This window comes from Anthonomus grandis, chromosome 5, assembly GCF_022605725.1.
Source record: "Anthonomus grandis grandis chromosome 5, icAntGran1.3, whole genome shotgun sequence".
Classification (NCBI taxonomy): Eukaryota; Metazoa; Arthropoda; class Insecta; order Coleoptera; family Curculionidae; genus Anthonomus; species Anthonomus grandis.
The window spans coordinates 34323844-34347686 of NC_065550.1; the positions used below are offsets into that span (position 1 = coordinate 34323844).

Here is a 23843-nt window from a genome sequence, read left to right on the forward strand (position 1 = left end):
GATTTCTTTATTACCTATAATTTTGTTATTTTGTTTATTTAAATTTGATATAATTATATATATTAATAAATATTTAATACAAAAATAGTGTTATTAGATTGGATATTATAGACGAAAACCAGTGATTTTTCAAAAGAATTTCTTACTGGACAAGTGTTTAGGGTGGGTGGGGGGGGTAAGGGTTTTGTTGATGAAAAACAATCTTGTTGCAGTAAATATATAAATTAAAATTGATATAATTTTATATATAAATATTTCGTATAAAAACAGCATTATTAGATTGGATAATATGGACGAAAAAGAGTAATTTTTCAGAAGTACTTCGTCAAATATTTGAGGTGTAGTAATCGAGTTTAAAAACTAGATACGTAGTAGGGAAGAGTGGTACACAATGACCCAATTTTTAGTAAATCCACTCTAGTGTGCGATTTTAACGTTCCAAAAATCTGCATTTAAGATGTCGTTATGCGTATATATATTTCTATAAAATTTAACAGTTACTGAATAAAAAAACACATTTTTAAAAATATTTATTTCTGCATTTATATCAATGTGTACCGCTAGTGGTACAGTTTGAAACATAAGGTAATAGTTTTCAATGAAACACATTGGAATAAATATATTAATACAAAAAATCTTTATGTTTTTACGTTTATATTAGCGTACAATCATATTGTTAAAATCTAGTCCAAATTTATAATAAGAAGAAAGTCTTTTGTTCTTTGCATTTATAGGTTTCGGTAATAGCATAACAAAATCCCATTTCAGTCCCGTATGAATATCAGGAACATCCGGAAAGTAAAATGAATAGGACACCTTAGCACTTCTTCTTAAATATGAAATTTTAAACTCATTAGAATTTATGACCTCCAAAATTCTAGCGATATAGTGGATGTTATTTTCAAATTTCACTAATACAAATGAGTCTTCTAAAATTGCAGTTGTTTTGGTAATTGCAGTAATCGCGTCATCTTTCTGTTGTTCCATCATATGATATTGGAGATCAGCTAAGGTTAATTCATCATCCGAAGAGTCCGCTAACTGTAACTCTTTCTTTCTTTCAGATTCCGTTTCTAATTCACTCTCACTTGTTTTTTTCTTTTTACTGTGTACGTCCTTTTTCTACTCTTTCGATATATTTCGCTTTACTTTTGTCACTGTCTTAATATTTGGGATTTAATTTTTTTCTGTTTTGTAAGATAGCTCTTTCATTTCCGGCGTGCTGGTTAAAATAACACTTTTCTTCGATTTCCGTGTTCGATTTTTCCTGGGCGCAACCTTTGGGGATCCTCGAAACTCAAATGGCGTAGTAAAGGAACTATTTCAAACGTTGAGTTTTCCTCATCTAGTCCACATTCCCTAATTTTCGTTGCACTAGATAAATCAGCGCTGGAGGTAGCTGCAATGCTTGTTGCCGATATATCATTAATAATGGTAGCTTGTATTACCACCATGCCTTTTTGTGTATCGTCGTTTTCTAAATCATCTGTTTGTCTGTCAGTAACCGAGGATGAAAGAAAATCAGCTTCCATAAAAATATGTTTGTTAAACAGGTAGATTCCTGTAGATTTGAAACGGTTTATAATATTTTCAGGAGTCATAGATTTTGAGTGCGCTATACCGACACATTCTGCAATTTGGTATAATGTCATAGGAACTCCAGGATGGTTAAGAAGCCACGAATCAATTGCACTGTTGTAAAAATTTTTGAAAGAAAAAAATACTGACTTATCTAAAGGCGGCATCTTGTTGCTTGTGTGTGGATTTTGCTTTTTCTGCTATCTCCAAAGACATATATGTTTCGCGATTGTCATATATTAATAGACATGGGTTTTCTTTCATAGTAGAAGTATACTTAATAAAATGATCTATTACTTGGGTGAAAAGGTCTACGGTCATCCAGCCACTTGGATTGGTTAGTGCCAACGTTCCTGGCGGTGCTCCATTTAACATGAGGTTATTAAATTTTTTACGTGGGAAAATAATTGCTGGCGGTAGTAATGTTCCATCTGCTCGAATTATTGCACAAGTAGTAGCTAGTAATCCTCTTTTGGCACTTATGCACTGGTTTAACTGCTTAACCCCTTTTTGTGCTTCTATTTTATGAGGCCGCTGGACGGTTGTTGTAGCCGTTTCATCTTAATTATATATTCAGATATCTTGAACAACTGATGGGTGTTTTTTATATATTTGCTCTAAATGTGAAAAAAATCGTTCAACATTAAGCCTCGATAGAGAGCAAGGATGCTTAAGGATAGATTTCTCCTCATAAAAGCTCCTAACCAATCTTTGCTTGCGCACTTATTAGTTTTATAAGATTCTGGCATAGTAATATTGTTTTTAGCAGCCATTTCGTGCGCCAATTGTCTAACTTTTAGGGTATTTAAACCGTATGCCATTTCGCTGCAGGTCTTAATGTAATCACACATAATCTTTTCCTGCTCTGAGGTAAATACTAATCGAACTGCTTAATTTGGCTCCATCTTGGCTTTAGGGTCATTTTTCTCTTTCATCACATATCGCCTTAATGTGCTAAAGTTTATGTTAAACATCTCTGCAGCAACGCGAAGTGAAGTTCCATTTCTTTTCACCTCTTGGGCGGCTGCCGTCATTTGTTCGCTTGTAAATTTGGCTCTTGTTCGTTCTTTCTTCTTTCTTACCATGGTATACCTGCAATAAAAAAAACGACAGTATAGAATCATCATAATATTCAATTTAGGTCATATTTTTAACCTTATTTTGAAAACTAGCAAATTTCCAGGCGTCTGGAAATGTGCTAAAGTAATACCAATTTACAAAAAAGAAACAGAATCGACAACTACCGACCTATCTCCATGCTTTGCAATTCTTCCAAAACTTTTGAAACTATTGTTTATAACAGAATTCTTCCCCAAGTTCAATCACTACTCTCTATAGATCAGCACGGTTTTATTCCTAAAAGGTCGTGCATCACTAACCTCTGTAATGTGACCCATTTTATTTCTTCAGCCCTCGATAGAAAAAGTCAGGTTGATGTGGTGTATACTGATTTCAGTAAGGCTTTCGATCAGATAAATCATAGCATTCTGCTGGAAAAATTAAACAAGCAATTCAACTTCTCAGAAAGGCTAATTTCGTTGCTTTCGTCATACCTTATTGACCGTCTACAGTTTATTGAGGTGGGTCAGTTTGCAGTTGCAGATCTAATACCTTTGTTTCAACTTCTGGAGTCCCACAGGGATCCAATCTCGGCCCACTTCTTTTTATCTTTTATATTAATGATCTTATAGAATTGATTTCCTGCCTTAGACTAACTTATGCTGATGATCTGAAAATATTCTGGTGTATCAATAGTATCTTGGACTGCTTGTTCTTACAGAGTAACTTGGACCTAATTAGGGGGTGGTGCAGTCGAAATCAGTTATGTCTTAACATCTCGAAATGCTGTGTGATCTCCTTTCACCGAACCAAGGATCCTGTTTTGTTTAATTACAATATAGACAATCAAATCCTATGTAGAAGTACTTCTATTAAAGATCTAGGGGTTGTATTCGACGATAGGCTCACATTTGTGCCACATATTAAACAGACAGTGACCTCCTCGTTGAAACTTCTGGGTTTTGTCATTCGAAATAGCCGACTCTTTAACAACTCAAACTCAATAAAACTATTGTACTTTTCCTTTGTTAGATCAAGACTGGAATACGGTTCCTTGGTGAATGCCATGTTGGCTACATCGAAAGTGTTCAGAGAAGGGTTTTAAAGTTTCTTATGTTTCGTGAGGATGGAATATATCCTGTTAGGGGACATGATCATGATCTGATGTTAGGTATATTTAATCTGCAATCTCTGGCCATGAGGAGAACAATTCATTTTGTAACATTCTTATGGAAGTTGGTCAATAATCAAATAAATTCTCCTCCTCTCTTGAACGATATTCTATTTCATGTTCCACGATTTGCTTCTAGAGCAAATATCACTTTTGCTTTAGATCGCGCCAGAACTAACATTAGGTTTCAGGATCCCGTATATCAAATGTGCAGAATTTTTAATTCAGTATCATCAACCTGTGACATATTTGTATGCTCCATAAAGGATCTAGTTTTGTCTCTGACAAACCAACAGTTACCATAATTCCTCTTCTCTTCCTTTTTTGCCTTGTCCCATGAATCCCTTTCTTTGTTCATTCTAATGTTAATTTACATCTCCTTTAATTTTGATATATATACATGATGTTACTATAGTAATTTAAGTTTTCCTTATTTTTCTTTATTTTTTTGTTATTTAATTTATAGTAATTTAATACTTGTTTACACTTTCAAAACATTAATTGTAGATTTTCCTGTAACTGGGCTTTGCCTGTTGGAAATAAACTGCTAAATAAATAAATAATGGTATTTATTTAGCAGTTTATTTCCAACACATGTATCGTTGTGTACTACCTGCATGTGTTTCAATGTGTACTATCGCATGCTTTAAATTTCGATTCAATGTAAATGCGAAGCCTGAAAAGTTTTGGCCCCAATATTTATAGGTTAAAACTTATACATCACAAGAAGTAAAATGACATATTAATAAAAACTAAATCTATTTATTTGAAGGTAACATACCTTTCTATGTTCGATCCTCTTTTCAATATTTATCCACAAGAAAACAGAAAACGCTCCGTAAAATCTTTGTTGGTCGGCATACGAAAACTAACTAATGGTGGCTGACGCAATACTATATGGGTCGTGAAATTGTGGCGGCAAATTTAAACGAGTTAATAGCAGTGTTTCGTTGTGTACTATGTGTCAATGTGTACCACTCTCCCCTAAATCCCGTATTAATGTTTTTAAATGCTAAAATTTTCTCCCTTTTGTAAACACAATTGTATAACATGATATACGTATATTCTACAGTTGAATAATACCTTGACGATATAAGGTTGATAAATAAATATACCAAAACCGAAAATTAGAAGAGAATTATTACTGTAGTAAATTATAAGTAGAATATAATTAATATAACCAGAATAAAAAATTATTGGGAAAATGTATTTCAAGTTAATTTAAGCTATGCATGCATTATAATATGCTGAAAATTTTTTATTAAAAAAAAATATGTGCGTGCCTTAGTATGGAAATAGAGCAAGAAAAGGCAACAATAGCTTAAGCGTAAACTCCAAATATTTCGAAAGTAATCCTAAAATATCGGAATATTTTTTTGAGTATCAATTAAAGATCAAGAAATCAATGTGTGTTTTTTATTTTTGTAGTTACGCGAATGCGTCGATCTATTTCTTAAAAGATGAAAGGTGACAATTGTTTTTTTTATAATTAATTTTTCCATTTCTGAGGAATATCGATTATTGCAATATGTTTATGTTTTTATCATAAATATAAACCTATAAGGAATTAATTATTTTTGAGGACAAAGTGACACTAGCTTTGAGATTACTATGAAAATATATATTACCACTAAAACTTAACATTAATTATAGTGTCTCACATTTTTGTGAGACACTATAATAAACTAATTGTTTAGTTTATTAATTTTTTCTTGGACATTTGGCTTTTTTTTATTATTGCAGTGTACGTAGATTGTACCACTGTACTTTAAAGGTAATGAAGAGAAGACTTTATGATCATGTTGGCATTCAAAAAACGTTACCAGGTGACGATGACCAGAACCTGAGTTTATATTCTCTGCAACATAAAGATGATAATTCTTAATGGAATGCTGAGGACTATGTGGCTGATCAATTATATTAATAGAAGATGCAGGATTTCCCCAATTTTTTTAGGAATCTTATAAATACTACTCCAGTTTTTTTTAATTAGATTCGCTAGAAAACCATCGACTTTCTACCCAAAATAAATGCTAAGCCAATTATCACAGGCAGTAATTAAATATTTTATTCTTAATGTTAGAACGTCAATCAAAGAGTTTCTACTTAGTTAAGTAAGGGAAATTATTTATGCTTACAATTGACCAGTTTTCTCACTGTTAGAATGTCGAATGGTAGAATTCTTAATGGATTGCCTATAAAAAACCACCGACGTTCAAACAAATAGAAATGTTGACTCAATGTATTATTCTTAATGTTCTAAACCTTGATAGAAAAATTGTTATTCACTTTAATGTAGGAAATCAATTGTGGTGAAAAATACAAAAACCGATTTTCTTAATGTTAGCATGTCGATGGGAGAATTCTTAAAGGATTGTCTATTAAAAAAAAACCATTAAAGTTCTAATAAATAGAAATGATAATTCACACATCACAGGCTGTAACTAAATTATTTACTCATAATGTTAGAACATCGATGAGTGAGGTTTTATTGGATTCTCTTAAAAAAACCATCGACGTTCGAACAAATAAACATGATAAGTCAGGTGTTATAGGCAGTGATTAAATATTTTATTTTTTAAGTTAGACCGTCGATGGTAGAAGTTCAATCAAATCAATTGTGATTAAAAGTACGAAAACCATTAGAGATTAACCAATTTTCTTAAAGTTGGAATGTTCATGGTAAAATTCGTAGTGGATTGTCTATAGAAAACTATCGACGTTCTAACAAATAGAAAAGATAAGTCAGCTGTGGTTAAAAATCAAAATTCCTATAATATCTGACCAATTTTATTGATGTTAGAATGTCCATGATAGAATTCTTGGTGAATTTTCTATAGAAAACCATTGATATTCTGACAAATAGAGAAGATAAGTCAATTAGAATGGCAAATCAATTGTGGTTATAACAACAAAAACAATTAACAATTGACCAATTTTCTTAATGTTAGAATGTCCATGGTAGAATTCATAGTGGATTGTTTATAAAAAAACCATCGACGTTCGAACAAATAAAAATGTTAAGTCAGGTGTTATAGGCAGTAATTAAATATTTTATTTTTTAAGTTAGAACGTCGATGGTAGAAGTTCAATCAAATCAATTGTGATTAAAAGTACGAAAACCATTAAAGATTAACCAATTTTCCTAAAGTTGGAATGTTCATGGTAAAATTCTTAATGGATTGTCTATAGAAAACTATCGACGTTCTAACACATAGAAAAGATAAGTCAGCTGTGGTTAAAAATCAAAGTTCGTATAATATCTGACCAATTTTCTTAATATTAGAATGTCCATGATAGAATTCTTGGTGAATTTTCTATAGAAAACCATTGATATTCTGACAAATAGAGAAGATAAGTCAATTAGAATGGGAAATCAATTGTGGTTATAACAACAAAAACAATTAACAATTGACCAATTTTCTTAATGTTAGAATGTCCATGGTAGAATTCATAGTGGATTGTTTATAAAAAAACCATCGACGTTCGAACAAATAAAAATGTTAAGTCAGGTGTTATAGGCAGTAATTAAATATTTTATTTTTTAAGTTAGACCGTCGATGGTAGAAGTTCAATCAAATCAATTGTGATTAAAAGTACGAAAACCATTAAAGATTAACCAATTTTCTTAAAGTTGGAATGTTCATGGTAAAATTCGTAGTGGATTGTCTATAGAAAACTATCGACGTTCTAACAAATAGAAAAGATAAGTCAGCTGTGGTTAAAAATCAAAATTTCTATAATATCTGACCAATTTTCTTGATGTTAGAATGTCCATGATAGAATTCTTGGTGAATTTTTTTATAGAAAACCATTGATATTCTGACAAATAGAGAAGAATGGGAAATCAATTGTGGTTATAACTACAAAAACAATTAACAATTGACCAATTTTCTTAATGTTAGAATGTCCATGGTAGAATTCATAGTGGATTGTTTATAAAAAAACCATCGACGTTCTGACTAAGATTTTATTCACTTTGGTAAAACTACTAAATATTGTCTATTTTTCTTAATGTGAAAATGCCTATGGGGTGGATTGTCTATAGAAAACCATCGATGTTATGCCATATAGAAATCAAAGATTTTATTTACTTTGATGCGGGGAAACCACTGAAGAATACTATTATTTTTCATAATGTTACAAATGTCCATGGTTGAATTCTTAGTAGACTTTCTATAAAAAACCATCGACGTTCTGATAGATAGAAATGATAACTCACATATCACAGGCTTTTATTAAATTATTTATTCTTTCTTAATGTTATAATGTGGATAAATAATGTTGTTCTAACAAATAGAAAAGATAAATAAATTAATATGGGAAATCAATTGTAGTAAAAATACGAAAACCATTAACACTTAACCAGAAATGTTAGGATGTCTGTGGTAGGATTCTTAGTGAATTGTTAATAGAGAATCATCGACGTTCTGACAAATAGAAATCAAGACAGCGATTTGATATTTTATTCCTAATGTTAAAACGTCGATGGGAGAAGTTTTAGTCACTTGATTTATTGCTTTAATTTTACTTAATATTATTTTTCTCAACGTTTCGGTTTTTTGAAGGCACCTTCAATTATGTTATAATTTTCGATTATATTTGCTTTTAACACAAGAAACTAATAAATTGTTCTTAAAAATGCGAAAGCCAATTACAGCTGACCAATTTTCTTAATGTTAGAATATTTATGGTAGAATTTTTATTAGATTGTCTATAGAAAACCATCGACGTTCTGACACATAGAAATCAAAGATATTATTCACTTTGTTCCTGGAAACCCTTAAAGATTGACTATCTTTCTTGATATTAAAATGCCTATAGTTGATTTTTTATTGGATGTGGCTGTAGAAAACCATTGACGTTCTGACACATAGAAATTTATGATTTTATTCACTTTGATACAGGAAACTAATGAATATTAATAATTTTCTTTGAAACTGTAGAATGTTTACATTGCTTTGCCTATAGAAAACCATCGACTTTCTAGCAAATAAAAATTCGGGATTTTATTCACTTTGATACAATTGTTATTTTTCTTAATGTTAGAATATCCATGGTAAATTTTGTATTTGATTGCCTATAGAAAGTCATCGACGTTCTGATACATAGAAATGATTTCTCTTCAATACTCCTTTTAAAAAAATTGCGTTTAAAAATACGAAAGCTTTTTCCTTATTGTTAGAATGTCTTATAGTAAAATTTATAGTGGATTGCCTAGACAAAACTATCGACGTTCTAACAAATAGAACTGGCACCAATTAAATATATTAAAAAGACTAGGAACTAGTACTATTATTTCGTATCCAGATGATACCGCCATAATTTTGTTAGCAAAGTGAAGTGAGATTTTATTGGCGATCTCTCTTCTTAATAGAACGACTTATATTGCGCTTTCACTCACATAATGGCTCAAATAAAGGAGCTTCATAATTGTTGTTCACAAGTTACTCAATCGAATATTTACTTTCTGGTTCCAGTGCAAATTGCTAATTTATCGAACGTCTTTACTATCTAGACGCAAGTTTTTTATGCTTCATATAACATTCTTTAATTATTTTTTAATTAATTTAATTTTAAAGTTAAAAAAATTAAATTTTCTGGTTAGCTATTAGTCAAAGGAGCCAGTGCAAGAGGCACATATCTATTGAGATTCTTATTCACTCTAATGTTTGTAATATAGTACTATACCTTACCCACTTCCTAACTATCCATCTCTACAGGATACAACCCTTTAAATTTTGTTCCACATTTTTCGTGCCTGATTATACCCTTCATATGTACATAAAAAAATTAGATTCCGAGGTTGAACTTAATCTGGTAAGTCCCAGTTTCCAGGAAACATTACGCTCACTTTACTGGATTAAGTACATTTCTTTAAGGACAGTTTTTCATATAGAACTGCAGACAAATCGACGTTTCCTTACTGCAACTGCCTGGAAGAAGACCTAAATTAGCATAAAATAGCTAAGAAACTGGCACACTTTTAGGACTCACAACTCCTGAACCAATTTTATATAAAATCACATCATTCTGCAAAAAATTCTCCTTCAAAATTGGGATCTTTTTTAACCTAAATCCTCACCAGTTTTTCCCTTAGGAAGAACCCTACTCCCTCTATTGAAAAAAAAACTCTTTCATTTTCTATATATACCATATAACAATTAATGCTGAACCAATTAAACTTCCCCCCAAACAATAAAACTGAACAATTTCATGTTAAAATTTAATCCCTCATTTTCCATTGACGCATCCCTCGCATTCAACAATAGCGAATGTTTTAAGTAGATACTATGGACGACCGTAAGTGGACCAGGAAACAATAAAACGACCAATTTTCAAGTTTTAATTTTATTTCATACATTTTTTAAGATATTACATGCATAAAGGGGGAACAATTAGTAATTTAACTTATAAATAGTAAATGCAGGTATGGATCGGGGTTCACTCCAGCCCATTGTGAACCTCGATCAATTATCCTATAGAAGATTAGCTAAAAATTATCTAGAGATTTAATCCTGGAGATTGTTGTCCAGTGCCGGACGTCTGAAAAACAATAGAGAAAAATGCAATTTTACTTCTAGGGGTTGACGTTTTGTTTTTTATAAAGTCATCTTCAGAACACTAAATATTGATTGCGTTATTTAACTCTGTTATTTGAGGGGGTGTTATTCAAGTAAGAACTAAGTGGGTCTTTAAGGAACATTTTTTTGTAGGAAAGTTGTGAGGAATAATCCAAGGTAGCCAAGAGTAAAGAAAAATCGATCATAGAATTTGAAGAAAACCTAAATTAAATATATGAAATTTTCTGGAAATTATGGGAAATTTGAAACTTTTTTTTACATGGAGTAGATAATAAATACAATTCTGTATGAAGAACTATTCTAGAAAAGACATCAATTTTCTGAAATTTGTAATGGTCGTGTTGTTGGGGGTAATCTGAGGTACCCACGAATGAAGGAAAATCCATCCAATCTTTAACCTCCTCAGACCTCAGGTATCATATATGATACCTGAGGATTTAATTTTTTTTTCGGCGCGCTGAAGCAATTACAATACATAGCCAAATATGCGCATACATTTTTATTTCGCCGACGCACCCTGTAGTTGTGAGGTTAGGTTAGTACATTTGCAAGTGCACGTTGCATCATTATGCCTTTTGACCAAAATAAGAGTAAGTAATATTGTTCTTGCTTTTTTATTGTTACATATTGACGGCAGGTAGCACATAGAACATGTGTAATAAAAAAATTCTCTCTTAGTAATCTAATCGTGCCGCAAATGGTAGACTTAGTCACCAGTGATATCGTGGGTCTCTAAGACTACAAAAATAAATGAATTGCTAGGAATTTGTGTGTTAAATATAAAATCATATTTTGGGTTTTTTTAATTATTTGCCTTGTTGAACATCATTATTTCGTCACTCGTCTATGAAATAATTTTTAGGGGCCTTAACCAGCTTCGAGCTAGAAGAATTAGTTCTTAATCTGGACCTAGACCAATCAGATATCGGCGATTTATCGTCGGAGAGTGGGGATGAAGTAGATGTGGACTTGGATTTGGTTAATATTAACCTTGATCATCAGGATGGGATTAGAAAGTATAGAGGATATGGAGATGGCAGAAAATATGAGTGATTCTTCGGATGACGAGCCTCTTGCCCAATATTAACCAAATAAGCTATGAAAAAACTTGGTCCCGTGTCCAGTTTAACTTTAAAAACGAGAACATTTCCACTCAATTAAATCAACCAAGTATGTACCTAAGAAAATACATTTCTGATACTTTCTTTGAACAAACGGCACTTTTCACAAATATGCGTGACGTTATTGAGATAGGCCGTTCCCTTGAAACTTCTGAATATGAATTGCGAAAATTCTTTGGTGCTTCCATGTTGATTGGAATTTATGGTCTACCGAGAATAAGGATGTACTGGGCGCGAAGTACAAGAGTACCCATTGTTTCAGACATAATTTCAAGAAATCGGTACTTTATAAATAAAGAAAAAATAATAGATAGATTCTGGAAAGTAAGGCCTTTATTGGACATGGTGCAAAGAGGATGCCGTTTAAATGAACGAACGAAAACAGTGTCAATAGATGAACAAATGATTCCTTTTCATGGCCAAGTAAAAATGCGACAATTTGTTAGGGGTAAGCCAAATCCAGTGAGATTAAAAAATTTCGTCATGACAACACCAAAGGGAATTCCGTTGGACTTTTATCTCTATGAAGGAAAAGGATCATCTGTCGAATCATCGCTATTTAAAACACCAGAAAAACTAGACGTAGGTGGCAGAATGGTGCTGAAGCTGACCGAAACTTTGCCGATAGGAGTATCAGTGTATACTGACCGTTATTTTACTTCAATATCTTTGATTCAAGACAAATAACTTTGGCTGGTACAATAATCGCTTCTAGAATTCCCAAAAACGCAATTCCGCAAACTGATAAGCAATTAAAAAAATTAGGTCGTGGATCACATGACTCGCTTAAGAGAGGAGATGGAAAAATTATTCTCACTAAATGGTTTGATTCTAAACCAGTGCATTTTGCTTCATCCTGCTCTGGTATTGAACCCCTGGGTAGTTGTAAAAGGTGGTCAAAGACCGAAAGTAAATACATTAGAATTAATCAACCCGCAATAGTTGCCGATTACAATGAGAATATGGGGGGCGTCGATTTATTAGATAGGGTCATTGAAAAGTATGCAATGCGTGGACGTACCAAAAAGTGGACAGTACGTACAATTTATCATTTTTTGGATTTTGCCGTAGCTGCGTCTTGGCTGGAATACCGACAAAATGCTATTAATGCAGAAGGCTTGCGGAGAAAAGAAATCTTAGATTACCTTGACTTGACTCTCGTTTACACTGATATTCCTCAAGCAGATTGCGAGCAAAGTGATTCTGATGAAGAGCAGGTAACGCCCCGAAAACAAAGGAAAATTCAGCCTATTCCAGATAGAAGAGAGAGGAAGCAGGGAAACACTCATCTACCAGTATTTACCAAACACGACCAGAAATCCAGATCAAAATGTCGATATCCGAAATGTGGTAAATTGACATTTGTTAAGTGTGCCTCACGTGACGTATATCTTTGCTGCTCCGTTGAGCGAAACTGTTTTGCTCTTTTTCACCAATAAAGTTTTTTTTTGAAACTTTTTTTGTATTTATTTAAACCCAAGGTATCAAATACGATACCTTACTTTTTACAGTAAAAAACAAAAAAAAATATTTTTTTTGATATTTTGTTGTTTTTTGGGCCCAACACTTTACAAAAAAGTACGCGTTTTAAAAAGATATGTTTTCATTTCACCTTTTTGGGTCTGAGGAGGTTAATAGAATTTGAGAAAATGGCGGAAAACTAAAATTACAATTTTTAAATTTTCTAGAAATCTATGAGATATTTTAATTTTTTTTTAATTGCAATGGATAGTAAATTTAAGCCTCTATAAAAAACTATTCTATAATTTTTACGGCAATTTGAAAACTGAAATAACAAATTTTGAATTTTCTAGAAATCTATCGGCAATTTTAAAAATCTTTTTATTGCGATGTATAAAAACATTAAGCCTCTATAAAAAACTATTCTATGATTTTTCGTGACAAACTAATAATAAAGAAGTTATAAGCATTTTCCGATTTTCTGAAATTTTTTGTGCTCAAAATTTAGTTAAATTTTTTTATGAAAATTATGTTGGTTTTTTAGGAAAACTTTCTATACAAAAGTTACTGGGAATTATCCAGGGCAGTCACCAGTGAAGAAAAATCTATTCTATCTTTAATAGAATTTGAGAAAATGGCGAAAAACTGAAATTACAAATTTTGAATTTTCTAGAAATCTATGAGAAACTTTAATTTTTTTTTGATTGCAATGGATAGTAAATTTAAGCCTCTATAAAAAACTATTCTATGATTTTTCGTGACAAACTAATAATAAAGAAGTTATAAGCATTTTCCAATTTTCTGAAATTTTTTGTGCTCAAAATTTAGTTAAATTTTTTTATGAAAATTATGTTGGTTTTTTAGGAAAACTTTCTATACAAAAATTACTGGGAATTATCCAGGGCAGTCACCAGTGAAGAAAAATCTATTCTATCTTTAATAGAATTTGAGAAAATGGCGAAAAACTTAAATTTCAAATTTTGAAATTTCTAGAAATCTATGATAAATTTTTATTTTTTTTTATTGCAATAAATAGTAAATTTAAGCCCCTATAAAAAACTATTCTATAATTTTTCTTGACAAACTAATAATAAAGGAGTTACAAGCATTTTCCTAAATTTTTCGTGGTCAAAATTATTTTTTGTGGGAAAAATTTAATTTAATATTTTTTTATGAAAAATAGGTCGGTCTTTCAGGAAAACTTTTTTAACAAAAGTTATTGAGAATTATACAAGGCAGCCACCAGTGAAAGAAAATCCATTCTATCTTTAATCAAATTTGAGAAAATGGCGGAAAACTTAAATTTCAAATTTTGAAATTTCTAGAAATCTATGATAAATTTTTATTTTTTTTTATTGCAATAAATAGTAAATTTAAGCCTCTATAAAAAACTATTCTATAATTTTTCTTGACAAACTAATAATAAAGGAGTTACAAGCATTTTCCTAAATTTTTCGTGGTCAAAATTATTTTTTGTGGGAAAAGTTTAATTTAATATTTTTTTATGAAAAATAGGTCGGTCTTTCAGGAAAACTTTTTTAACAAAAGTTATTGGGAATTGTACAAGGCAGCCGCCAGTGAAAGTAAATCCATTCTATCTTTAATAAAATTTGAGAAAATGGCGGAAAACTTAAATTACAAATTTTGAATTTTCTAGAAATCTATGAGAAATTTTAATTTTTTTTTAATTGCAATGGATAGTAAATTTAAGCCTCTATAAAAAACTATTCTATAATTTTTCTTGAAAAACTAATAATAAAGGAGTTACAAGCATTTTCCTAAATTTTTCGTGGTCAAAATTATTTTTTGTGGGAAAAATTTAATTTAATATTTTTTTATGAAAAATAGGTAGGTCTTTCAGGAAAACTTTTTTAACAAAAATTATTGGGAATTATACAAGGCAGCCACCAGTGAAAGAAAATCCATTATATCTTTAATAAAATTTGAGAAAATGGCGGAAAACTTAAATTTCAAATTTTGAATTTTCCAGAAATCTATCGGCAATTTTAAAAATCTTTTTATTGCAATGCATAATAAATTTAAGCCTCTATAAAAAACTATTCTATAATCATGACAAACTAATAATAAAGAAGTTACAAGCATTTTCCCATTTTCTCAAATTTTTTGTGGTCAAAATTAAATTAATTTTTTTTATGAAAATTATGTTGGTTTTTCAGAAAAACTTTCTATACAAAAGTTACTGGGAGTTATACAAGGCAGCCACCAGTGAAAGAAAATCCATTCTATCTTTAATAGAATTTGAGAAGATGGCGGAAAACTGATATTAAAAATTTTTAATTTTCTAAAAATCTGTAAGAAATTTTTATTTTTTTTTTATTGTAATGGATAGTAAACTTAAGCCTCTATCGAAAACTATTCTATAATTTTTCATGATAAACTAATAATAAAGAAGTTATAAGCATTTTTTGATTTTCTCAAATCCATCCTATCTTTATTAAAATTTGAGAAAATGGGGGAAAAATTAAATTAAAAATTTTGAAATTTCTTGAAATCTATGAAAAATTTTGAATTTTTTTTGATTGCAATGGATAGTAAATTTAAGCCTTTACAAAAAACTATTCTATGATTTTTCATGACAAACTAATAATAAAGGAGTTACAAGCATTTTCCGATTTTCTCAAAATTAAGTTACATTTTTTTATGAACATTATGTTGATTTTTCAGGAAAACTTTCTATACAAAAGGTATTGCGAATTATCCAGGGTAGTCACCAGTGAAGAAAAATCTATTGTATCTTTAACAGAATTTGAGAAAATGGCGAAAAACTGAAATTACAAATTTTGAATTTTCTAGAAATCTATAAGAAATTTTATTTTTTTTTATTGCAATGGATAGTAAATTTAAGCCTCTATAAAAAACTATTCTATAATCCTTCTTCACAAACTAATAGTAAAGGAGTTACAGGCATTTTCCGATTTTCTCAAATTTTTCGTGGTCAAAATTTAGTTAAATTTTTTTATGAAAATTATGTTGGTTTTTTAGGAAAACTTTTTAAACAAAAGTTATTGGGAATTATCCAGGGCAGCCACCAGTGAAGGAAAATCCATTCTATCTTCAGTAGAATTTGAGAAAATGGCGAAAAACTTAAATTTTAAATTTTGAATTTTCTAGAAATCTATGAGAAATTTTAATTTTTTTTTGATTGCAATGGATAGTAAATTTAAGTTTCTATGAAAAACTACTCTACGATTTTTCATGACAAACTAATAATAAAGAAGTTATAAGCACTTTCCGATTTTGTCAAATCCATCCTATCTTAGTAGAATCTGAGAAAATGGCGGAAAACTCATATTCCAAATTTTAAATTTTCTAGAAATCTATGAAAAATTGTAATTTTTTTTTAATTGCAATGGATAGTAAATTTAAGCCTCTATAAAAAACTATTCTATGATTTTTCATGAAAAACTAATAATAAAGGAGTTATAAGCATTTTCCAATTTTCTCAAATTTTTCATGGTCAAAATTTAATTTATTTTTTTATGAAAAATATGTCGGTTTTTCAGGAAAACTTTTTAGACAAAAGTTATTAGGAATTATCCAGAGCAGCAACCAGTGAAGGAAAATCTATTCTATCTTTAATAAAATTTGAGAAAATGGCGGAAAACTTAAATTTCAAATTTTAAAATTTCTAGAGATCTATGGGAAATTAAAAAAAAAATTTCATCGCAATGGATAGTAAATTTAAGCCTTTACAAAAAACTATTCTATGATTTTTCATGACAAACTAATAATAAGGCAGTTATAAGCATTTCTCGATTTTCTCAAATTTTCCTTCCACGTCACCTGAACAACAAATCCACAAAGTAAATTTATTTTTTAATCCCCCCTCACACAGGTCGTATTTCCGGTAAAACCGGAAGTGATATTCACTTGTTTTTTTTTTATTAAAACAATCTGAATGTTTCCTTAAATATAAAAAATAAAAATCTTTATTTATTTCGCATCAATAATACAATAAGGGAAAGAAGAAAACTATTTAACGTGTAAGTTTCAAATCATATTAGGCAAAAAAAATTGTATACATCACAAACAATTACGACAAATTAAAATAAAAAATAAACAGCCTAAACAACCATAAAAATTAAACAAAAAAATAAATTCCTCCCTGGTCTGCTTGTCGGAACATTCAACAATTAAATGTAATAACAATAAGGCGTTTGACAAATAGTTTGCCGAATAATGATCTTTTTAACTGAATTAACTGGCCTAATCCTTATTTGCCAAACACCTTGTATTTATTATTAATCTTTTTTCTTCGAGAGTTTAATGGGGAGCTAAGTGCTTTTTGTCGCTTGATGCCCTTTTTAATGAGAAAAGTTTAACGGGCTGCTTATTTGTCTAATTGTTTTCTAAATTATGAGAAAAGTTTTTTTTCTACCTGGGGATGTTGCATCTGTACAAGTTCGTGATACCGGTGTATATACAGGGGATGCTTTTGTCCTCGTTCAGGGCATTATTTATGCTCTCCATGTTGGACCTTTTACCATATCTGGAACGAAATGTGCATTAATTATTTTTCTTTTTTAATTTATTTTTAATGAATTCACCTTGGTCCAAGATAAAATACATCCGCCCTAGGATAAACCCGTATCTTTCCGTCCTTGTCGCTCGACCTGCCGTACCGTACCATTTGTTGGAAAGCGTGCGTCGAACCTGGAAAATTATCCTTAATTAAAATTTAAAAAATCTGGATTGTTAATTACCTGGGATTCTTTTATTGGACTCTTTGGCGGCCATCACCAGACCGACAACGACGTAGGCCAAATAAACCAGTATCACGGTAATTTTCCGGACATTCATCTGTAATTAATTAAAATATTAAATTGTGAAAGTGGAGAGATATTGTAAGATGTCTTTGATCGAGAATGGCTCGATTGCAACTGGAAATAAATTATTTACATATAAATAGATTTCTTTTTTTTATATATATAGATGTACATGTACTAGTGGGATTTGATCCAGATATTTCCATACATCAAGGGAGTTCTGGAGATTCAATAAAAGTCCGGTGTTTTTTTTTTTATTTTGGGGTGGCCACCCTATAGTGCTGATTTATATGGAAATGTAAATAATCCTAATAAAGGTTCCTTGTTAATCCGATTGGCTATAAATCAATCTAGTATTAATAAATTGAAATTCTGGCATAAATATTCGGGAAATCCCTTTAGATTTGTAGAGAATTGTCGGTAATTTTAAGCAGGTTTACTAGGTGTAGGTATATATAATTTTATTCAAAATTATTGTCATATTAAATCCGCCATTTCGAATAGAAATTTTTATGTGTTTTCATGCAGGTTTAATTTAAATTCAAAAAACAATTTTTTTTCAAAATTTGCTCAATTTATAAATCTGTATTTGAAAACTTCCAAATTTTCAAAAAAAAATCTTTTTTTATATATTTCCACAATTTTATTTAATTTCTATTCTCAATTCTATGTATTCTCTATTTTGGATTTTTTAGAAATGTTTCAATTTTTTTAATTGCCAATTTTCAACAAAAATCCCCGTGTTTCAAAATTCGCATATCGTTTTGAATTTTCATGAATTTTTCTGAAAAAATTTCAAATATAAGTTTTTACCGAAAAAATCACTTTTATTCAACATTTGTCCCAGTTCTAAATTTTAAAATCTTTATGTGGATATTCTTAAAAATTTCTAAAACTTCTAAAGGTTTTTGAAACACAACCGCTTATTGAATTTTGAAATTGGTCTTTGAAAAAACTTGTAAATACATATTTAAAAAAAGAAATTGTTGAAATATTTAAAATTATATTTTAAAAAACGCAATTTTTATACAAAAGTGCTTTTTTTTTTAATTTTTTTGTTACTTTATTGAAATATGCATTTTGTAGCATAAATGCAGATTTTCAAAAAAATACATTTTTTGTAAATTTAATTTTTTAATGTCAAAATTCATATTTTGAAGAACCTAAAATGGCAGATTTTCCAGGAAAATCCAAATTAATTTTTTTCAAACGATTTTTAGAATATTTAAATTTGTATTTGCAAAAAAATGCAACTTTTCGGAAAAAATCGCGTCTTTTTAACTTTTTTTCGTAATTTTATAATTTATATTCTCAAAAATGTCGAAAATAAGATTTCCAAAAAAATCTATTTTTTAAAAATTCACTTTTAAAGTTTTCAGAATATCAAAATTTTGATTTTTTTTGAAAGTGCACGATTTCGAATTGATCTTTTAAAAATCTTGTAAAGCCGTAAAAAAAAATAAGTCTTTTTCTAAAATTGCCAGGTGCCTAAAAAACTACTTTTTTTTATTTTCTCACACCTTATTTAAATGAGTCTATACAGATTATCCATAACCTTTACTTGCCTAGAAAAAGTTTTCTATTTTTCCAGGCAGTTCTATTTTTATTTCATCATTTCAAAGTGCCTGGAAGAAAAAAAACTTATGGTAAAAACTAAGATAATGGATTTAAATTTTTAAAAATTTTCCAGGTGTCTAAAAAAATGATGAAGTTTTGCAAATTTCAAATTCCTAGAAAATTATTTTTAATTCTTCCAGGCACTTCAATTAATATAATATTTATCCGAAAAATTAAAAATTCCAAACTTTGAACGTCGATATCTCGGCTTCTATGGGAGCCATCGGGAAAATTCCAACGGTTTTGTCTTAGTTTCGTCGTTCTGAATCCAACGAAACTATCCGCAAGATCGTAGCTTTTACGATAGCCGAGATATTGCATTTTTGATGCCCATTTTTGGCCTCAAAAACGGACGTCGAAAACGACTTTTTCAATATTTTCAAAGTGCTCTCATTCCCTTAGTTCTGCTCGGATCCTGTTATAACCCGGTGTTTTCGTAATCTAGGTGACCCAAATAAGTCGCTGGTATACTTAGTTTAATTTCGAAAAAAATCAGTTTTTGGTGAAAAAATTCGATACGGGGGGGTATACCCGAAAAATGAAATATTCCAAACTTTGAAGGTCGATATCTCGGCTTCTATGGGAGCTATCGGGAAAATTCCAACGGTTTTGTCTTAGTTTCGTCGTTCTGAATCCAACAAAACTATCCGCAAGATCGTAGCTCTTCTAATAGCTGAGATGTGGCATTTTTGATGCCCATTTTTGGCCTCAAAAACGGACGTCGAAAACGACTTTTTCAGGATTTTCAAAGTGCTCTTATTCCCTTTGTTTTGCTCAGATCCTGTTATAACCCGGTGTTTTCGTAATCTAGGTGACCCAAATAAGACGCTGGTATACTTAGTTTGTTTTCGAAAAAAATCAGTTTTTGGTGAAAAAATTCGATACGGGGGGGTATACCCGAAAAATGAAATATTCCAAACTTTGAAGGTCGATATCTCGGCTTCTATGAGAGCTATCGGGAAAGTTCCAACGGTTTTGTCTTAGTTTCGTCGTTCTGAAGCCAACGAAACTATCCGCAAGATCGTAGCTCCTCTAGTAGCTGAGATGTGGCATTTTTGATGCCCATTTTTGGCCTCAAAAACGGACGGCGAAAACGACTTTTTCAATATTTTCAAAGTGCTCTCATTCCCTTAGTTCTGCTCGGATCCTGTTATAACCCGGTGTTTTGGTAATCTAGGTGACCCAAATAAGACACTGGTATAAATAGTTTGATTTCGAAAAAGATCAATTTTTGGTGAAAAAATTCGATACGGGGGGGTATACCCGAAAAATGAAATATTCCAAACTTTGAAGGTCGATATCTCGGCTTCTATGGGAGCTATCGGGAAAATTCCAACGGTTTTGTCTTAGTTTCGTCGTTCTGAATCCAACGAAACTATCCGCAAGATCGTAGCTCTTCTAATAGCTGAGATGTGGCATTTTTGATGCCCATTTTTGGCCTCAAAAACGGACGTCGAAAACAGCTTTTTCAGGATTTTCAAAGTGCTCTCATTCCCTTAGTTTTGCTCAGATCCTGTTATAACCCGGTGTTTTCGTAATCTAGGTGACCCAAATAAGACGCCGGTATACTTAGTTTGATTTCGAAAAAAATCAATTTTTGGTGAAAAAATTCGATACGGGGGGGTATACCCGAAAAATGAAACATTCCAAACTTTAAAGGTCGATATCTCGGCTTCTATGAGAGCTATCGGGAAAGTTCCAACGGTTTTGTCTTAGTTTCGTCGTTCTGAATCCAACAAAACTATCCGCAAGATCGTAGCTCTTCTAGTAGCCGAGATATGGCATTTTTGATGCCCATTTTTGGCCTCAAAAACGGACGTCGAAAACGACTTTTTCAGGATTTTCAAAGTGCTCTTATTCCCTTAGTTCTGCTCGGATCCTATTATACCTCGGTGTTTTGGGTCACCTACCCAAATAAGACGCTGGTATACATAGTTTGATTTTAAAAAAAATCAATTTTTGGTGAAAAAATTCGATACGGGGGGTATACTCGAAAAATGAAAAATTCCAAACTTTAAAGGTCGATATCTCGGCTTCTATGGGAGCTATCAGGAAAATTCCAACGGTTTTGTCTTAGTTTCGTCGTTCTGAATCCAACAGTTAAATTGCTCTTTTTTCAAAATTTTAATCGGTTTAAAAAAAACTGAAATTCAGCAATGACACACAAAAAAATTCTTCTAGGCGTGTAATTTTTTTCCTAATTTTTCCAGACTATCATCCAATCCAAAGAGTGTATATCCAAGTTTCTATCCAAATTTTCCAAGTTTCTAAATAACCTAAGAAAACTCTTAATGAATTTCAATTTCGAGTTCCTACGGTTCTTTTCAAACCTCCACTTGTCTAGAAAAACATTTATAATCTTGCCTGCAATTAATTCTTTTCTTTATTTTCCTAGGATGTCTGGAAAAAAATCCAGGCAATCGACTTAAATTTTCCAAAATAGTCCAACATTAAAATTCGTAATTTATTGACTTTTTTAACTATGCTTAAATTGAAAAATATGCCATAAAAAACCACCCGCAATGGACCTAAAAATTACTTCAAACACTTGGAAAAAATAGTTAGTTTTCTCCAGGCTACTTTATAAAATGACTTTGGGTGCCTGAAATAAACATTCCAGACAAATGTCTACTAAATATGTTTGAGGCTTATTTAAAGTTATCAAAAAATGCCTTCAAATGCCTGGAAGAAAAGAAAATGTAATTATTCCAGGCAGTTGAATTAGATTTTTCAATGTTCAAATTCAAAAAATGCCTCTCGAATTTCAAAATTGATCCAGTTGGGTAGAATAATTCTTATCTAGTTTTCCTTTGGGTCAAGTGACGAGAAATTAACCATTTTAATGAACTTTATCAAAATTTTCCAGGCCACTTATTGAAATTTCATAAAACTTAAAGCACCTTTTATCGCAAAAAAAAAATTCAAACATTTTCCCATTCCCGTTATTGGTACACGTTAAAAAAAATCGAAACGTGATCGCATTATTGTTGTAAAAACATTTACTTGCCCCAAAAAAACAATTTGTTTTTTTTTGTTGTTAATTTTTTTGAGCCGCCTGATAGGATTTTCCCGTTAGCATATATACGCAACGGGAACGGATTTTTATTAACGAATTGTTTGTGCGTTTTTCCAAATAACAAAAACGAAAATTCCCAGAGTTTCCTGATTGATTAAAATGTTTTACTTGTTGGATGTGTACTTTGTAATACGTAATCGATTTCGCTAATTGCCTTCCGTTCATTTGTTTAATAGGGATCAAATATAGGAACCAATTATGTATACGTGTTCTTCTCACATACTTTAGCGGGGAAATTGCGTAGAAATTTTTCATTAAGTCGGTGGATTTTATGGAGTTTTTCAGATATTCTTAAGAAAAGCTGGAAAAATTATTTTTTTTTGTTCTTTAAATTTATCTTGGATAAATTAGTTTCTTATACCTGGAAGATTTTGGTTTTACAATTTCTGAAAAACGATATCGAACTTATTGAATACCGTTGGCAAAAGTATATTGAGCTGAAAATAGATTAAGTGGGAGAATAAATAAGAAAATAAATTTTTAAAAAGTTGGGTTAGTTTTCCAAAATTTTTTAGGTTAGAATGACTCAAAATGCAATTTTTTTTTAATTAAATTTACCAAGCGGTTTAGTTTTTTAATCAGATTCTTGGATAAATGCATGTTAAATACGTCATGCTTTTAAATGCCTGGAAGAAGAAGATTATTAATTTTTCCAACCTAAAATGACTAAGAATTCCTGGATTAAAAAAATAATTAAACTCTTCCAGGTAGTTCAGGTTCTCCAGGGCTGTCAAAAAACGAGAATTTTTTTGTTGAAAATTTGTATTTACAGGGAGCTGTAAAAGAATAAAAAGGTTAATACTTAAAAAGGTTAGTACAAATTTCAACAATTAGGCTTGGATTTTTTACTTCCAGACCTGTGAAACCGGAAAAATTAAATAAACTGAATTGCCTGGATGAATTTTTAAAAATCTAGGTTTATTTTTGAATAAGAAAAGTTCACTCTTAATGGAGCCAAGATAAATTAAAGTTCATCAAAAATTGCAGGTATTTCTCTGGTTTTTTGGGGTAATTTTTTCCAGGAGTATTTGAGTTTTCTCGGCTTAATTTTTATGCTTTTCATTATTTCCTAATTTGTTATTTTTTAATTTTATTCCAGCCACTTGGAATATTTCTTTATATTTTCCAAGTATTTTACTTTGTTTTTCTTCCAGGATTTTCCAATAGTTTTTTTATTTAATTTAGGTTTTAGAGGAATGTTCCATGTCTTATTTGCCATTTTGAATATTTTGCAGGCTTTTAGGATAAATTTTTATATTTTCCCTTATTTTTAATTTTATTTCAAATACTAGGAATATTTTTTTAGAAATTCCAAGTATTCTGGTTCGTTTTTCTTTCATGCTTTTCCGATATTATTTTCATTTAATTCATGTTCTTAGAAGAAGGTTC

General features: G+C 30.6%; 1 protein-coding gene across 1 annotated transcript in view; it reads right to left on the reverse strand.

Annotated features, from left to right (window-relative positions):
- Positions 1–10149: 10149 nt before the first annotated feature.
- Positions 10150–23843, reverse strand: part of LOC126736312 (RYamide neuropeptides-like) — a 32886-nt gene continuing 19192 nt past the window's right edge. The window contains exons 2-5 of the mRNA XM_050440607.1: positions 17699–17795; positions 17543–17648; positions 17374–17484; positions 10150–10354 (exon numbers count right to left, since the gene is read on the reverse strand). Of these exons, the coding sequence (XP_050296564.1) occupies positions 10321–10354; positions 17374–17484; positions 17543–17648; positions 17699–17795 (348 nt within the window). The 3' untranslated portion in view covers positions 10150–10320. The remainder of the gene's footprint in view (positions 10355–17373; positions 17485–17542; positions 17649–17698; positions 17796–23843) is intronic.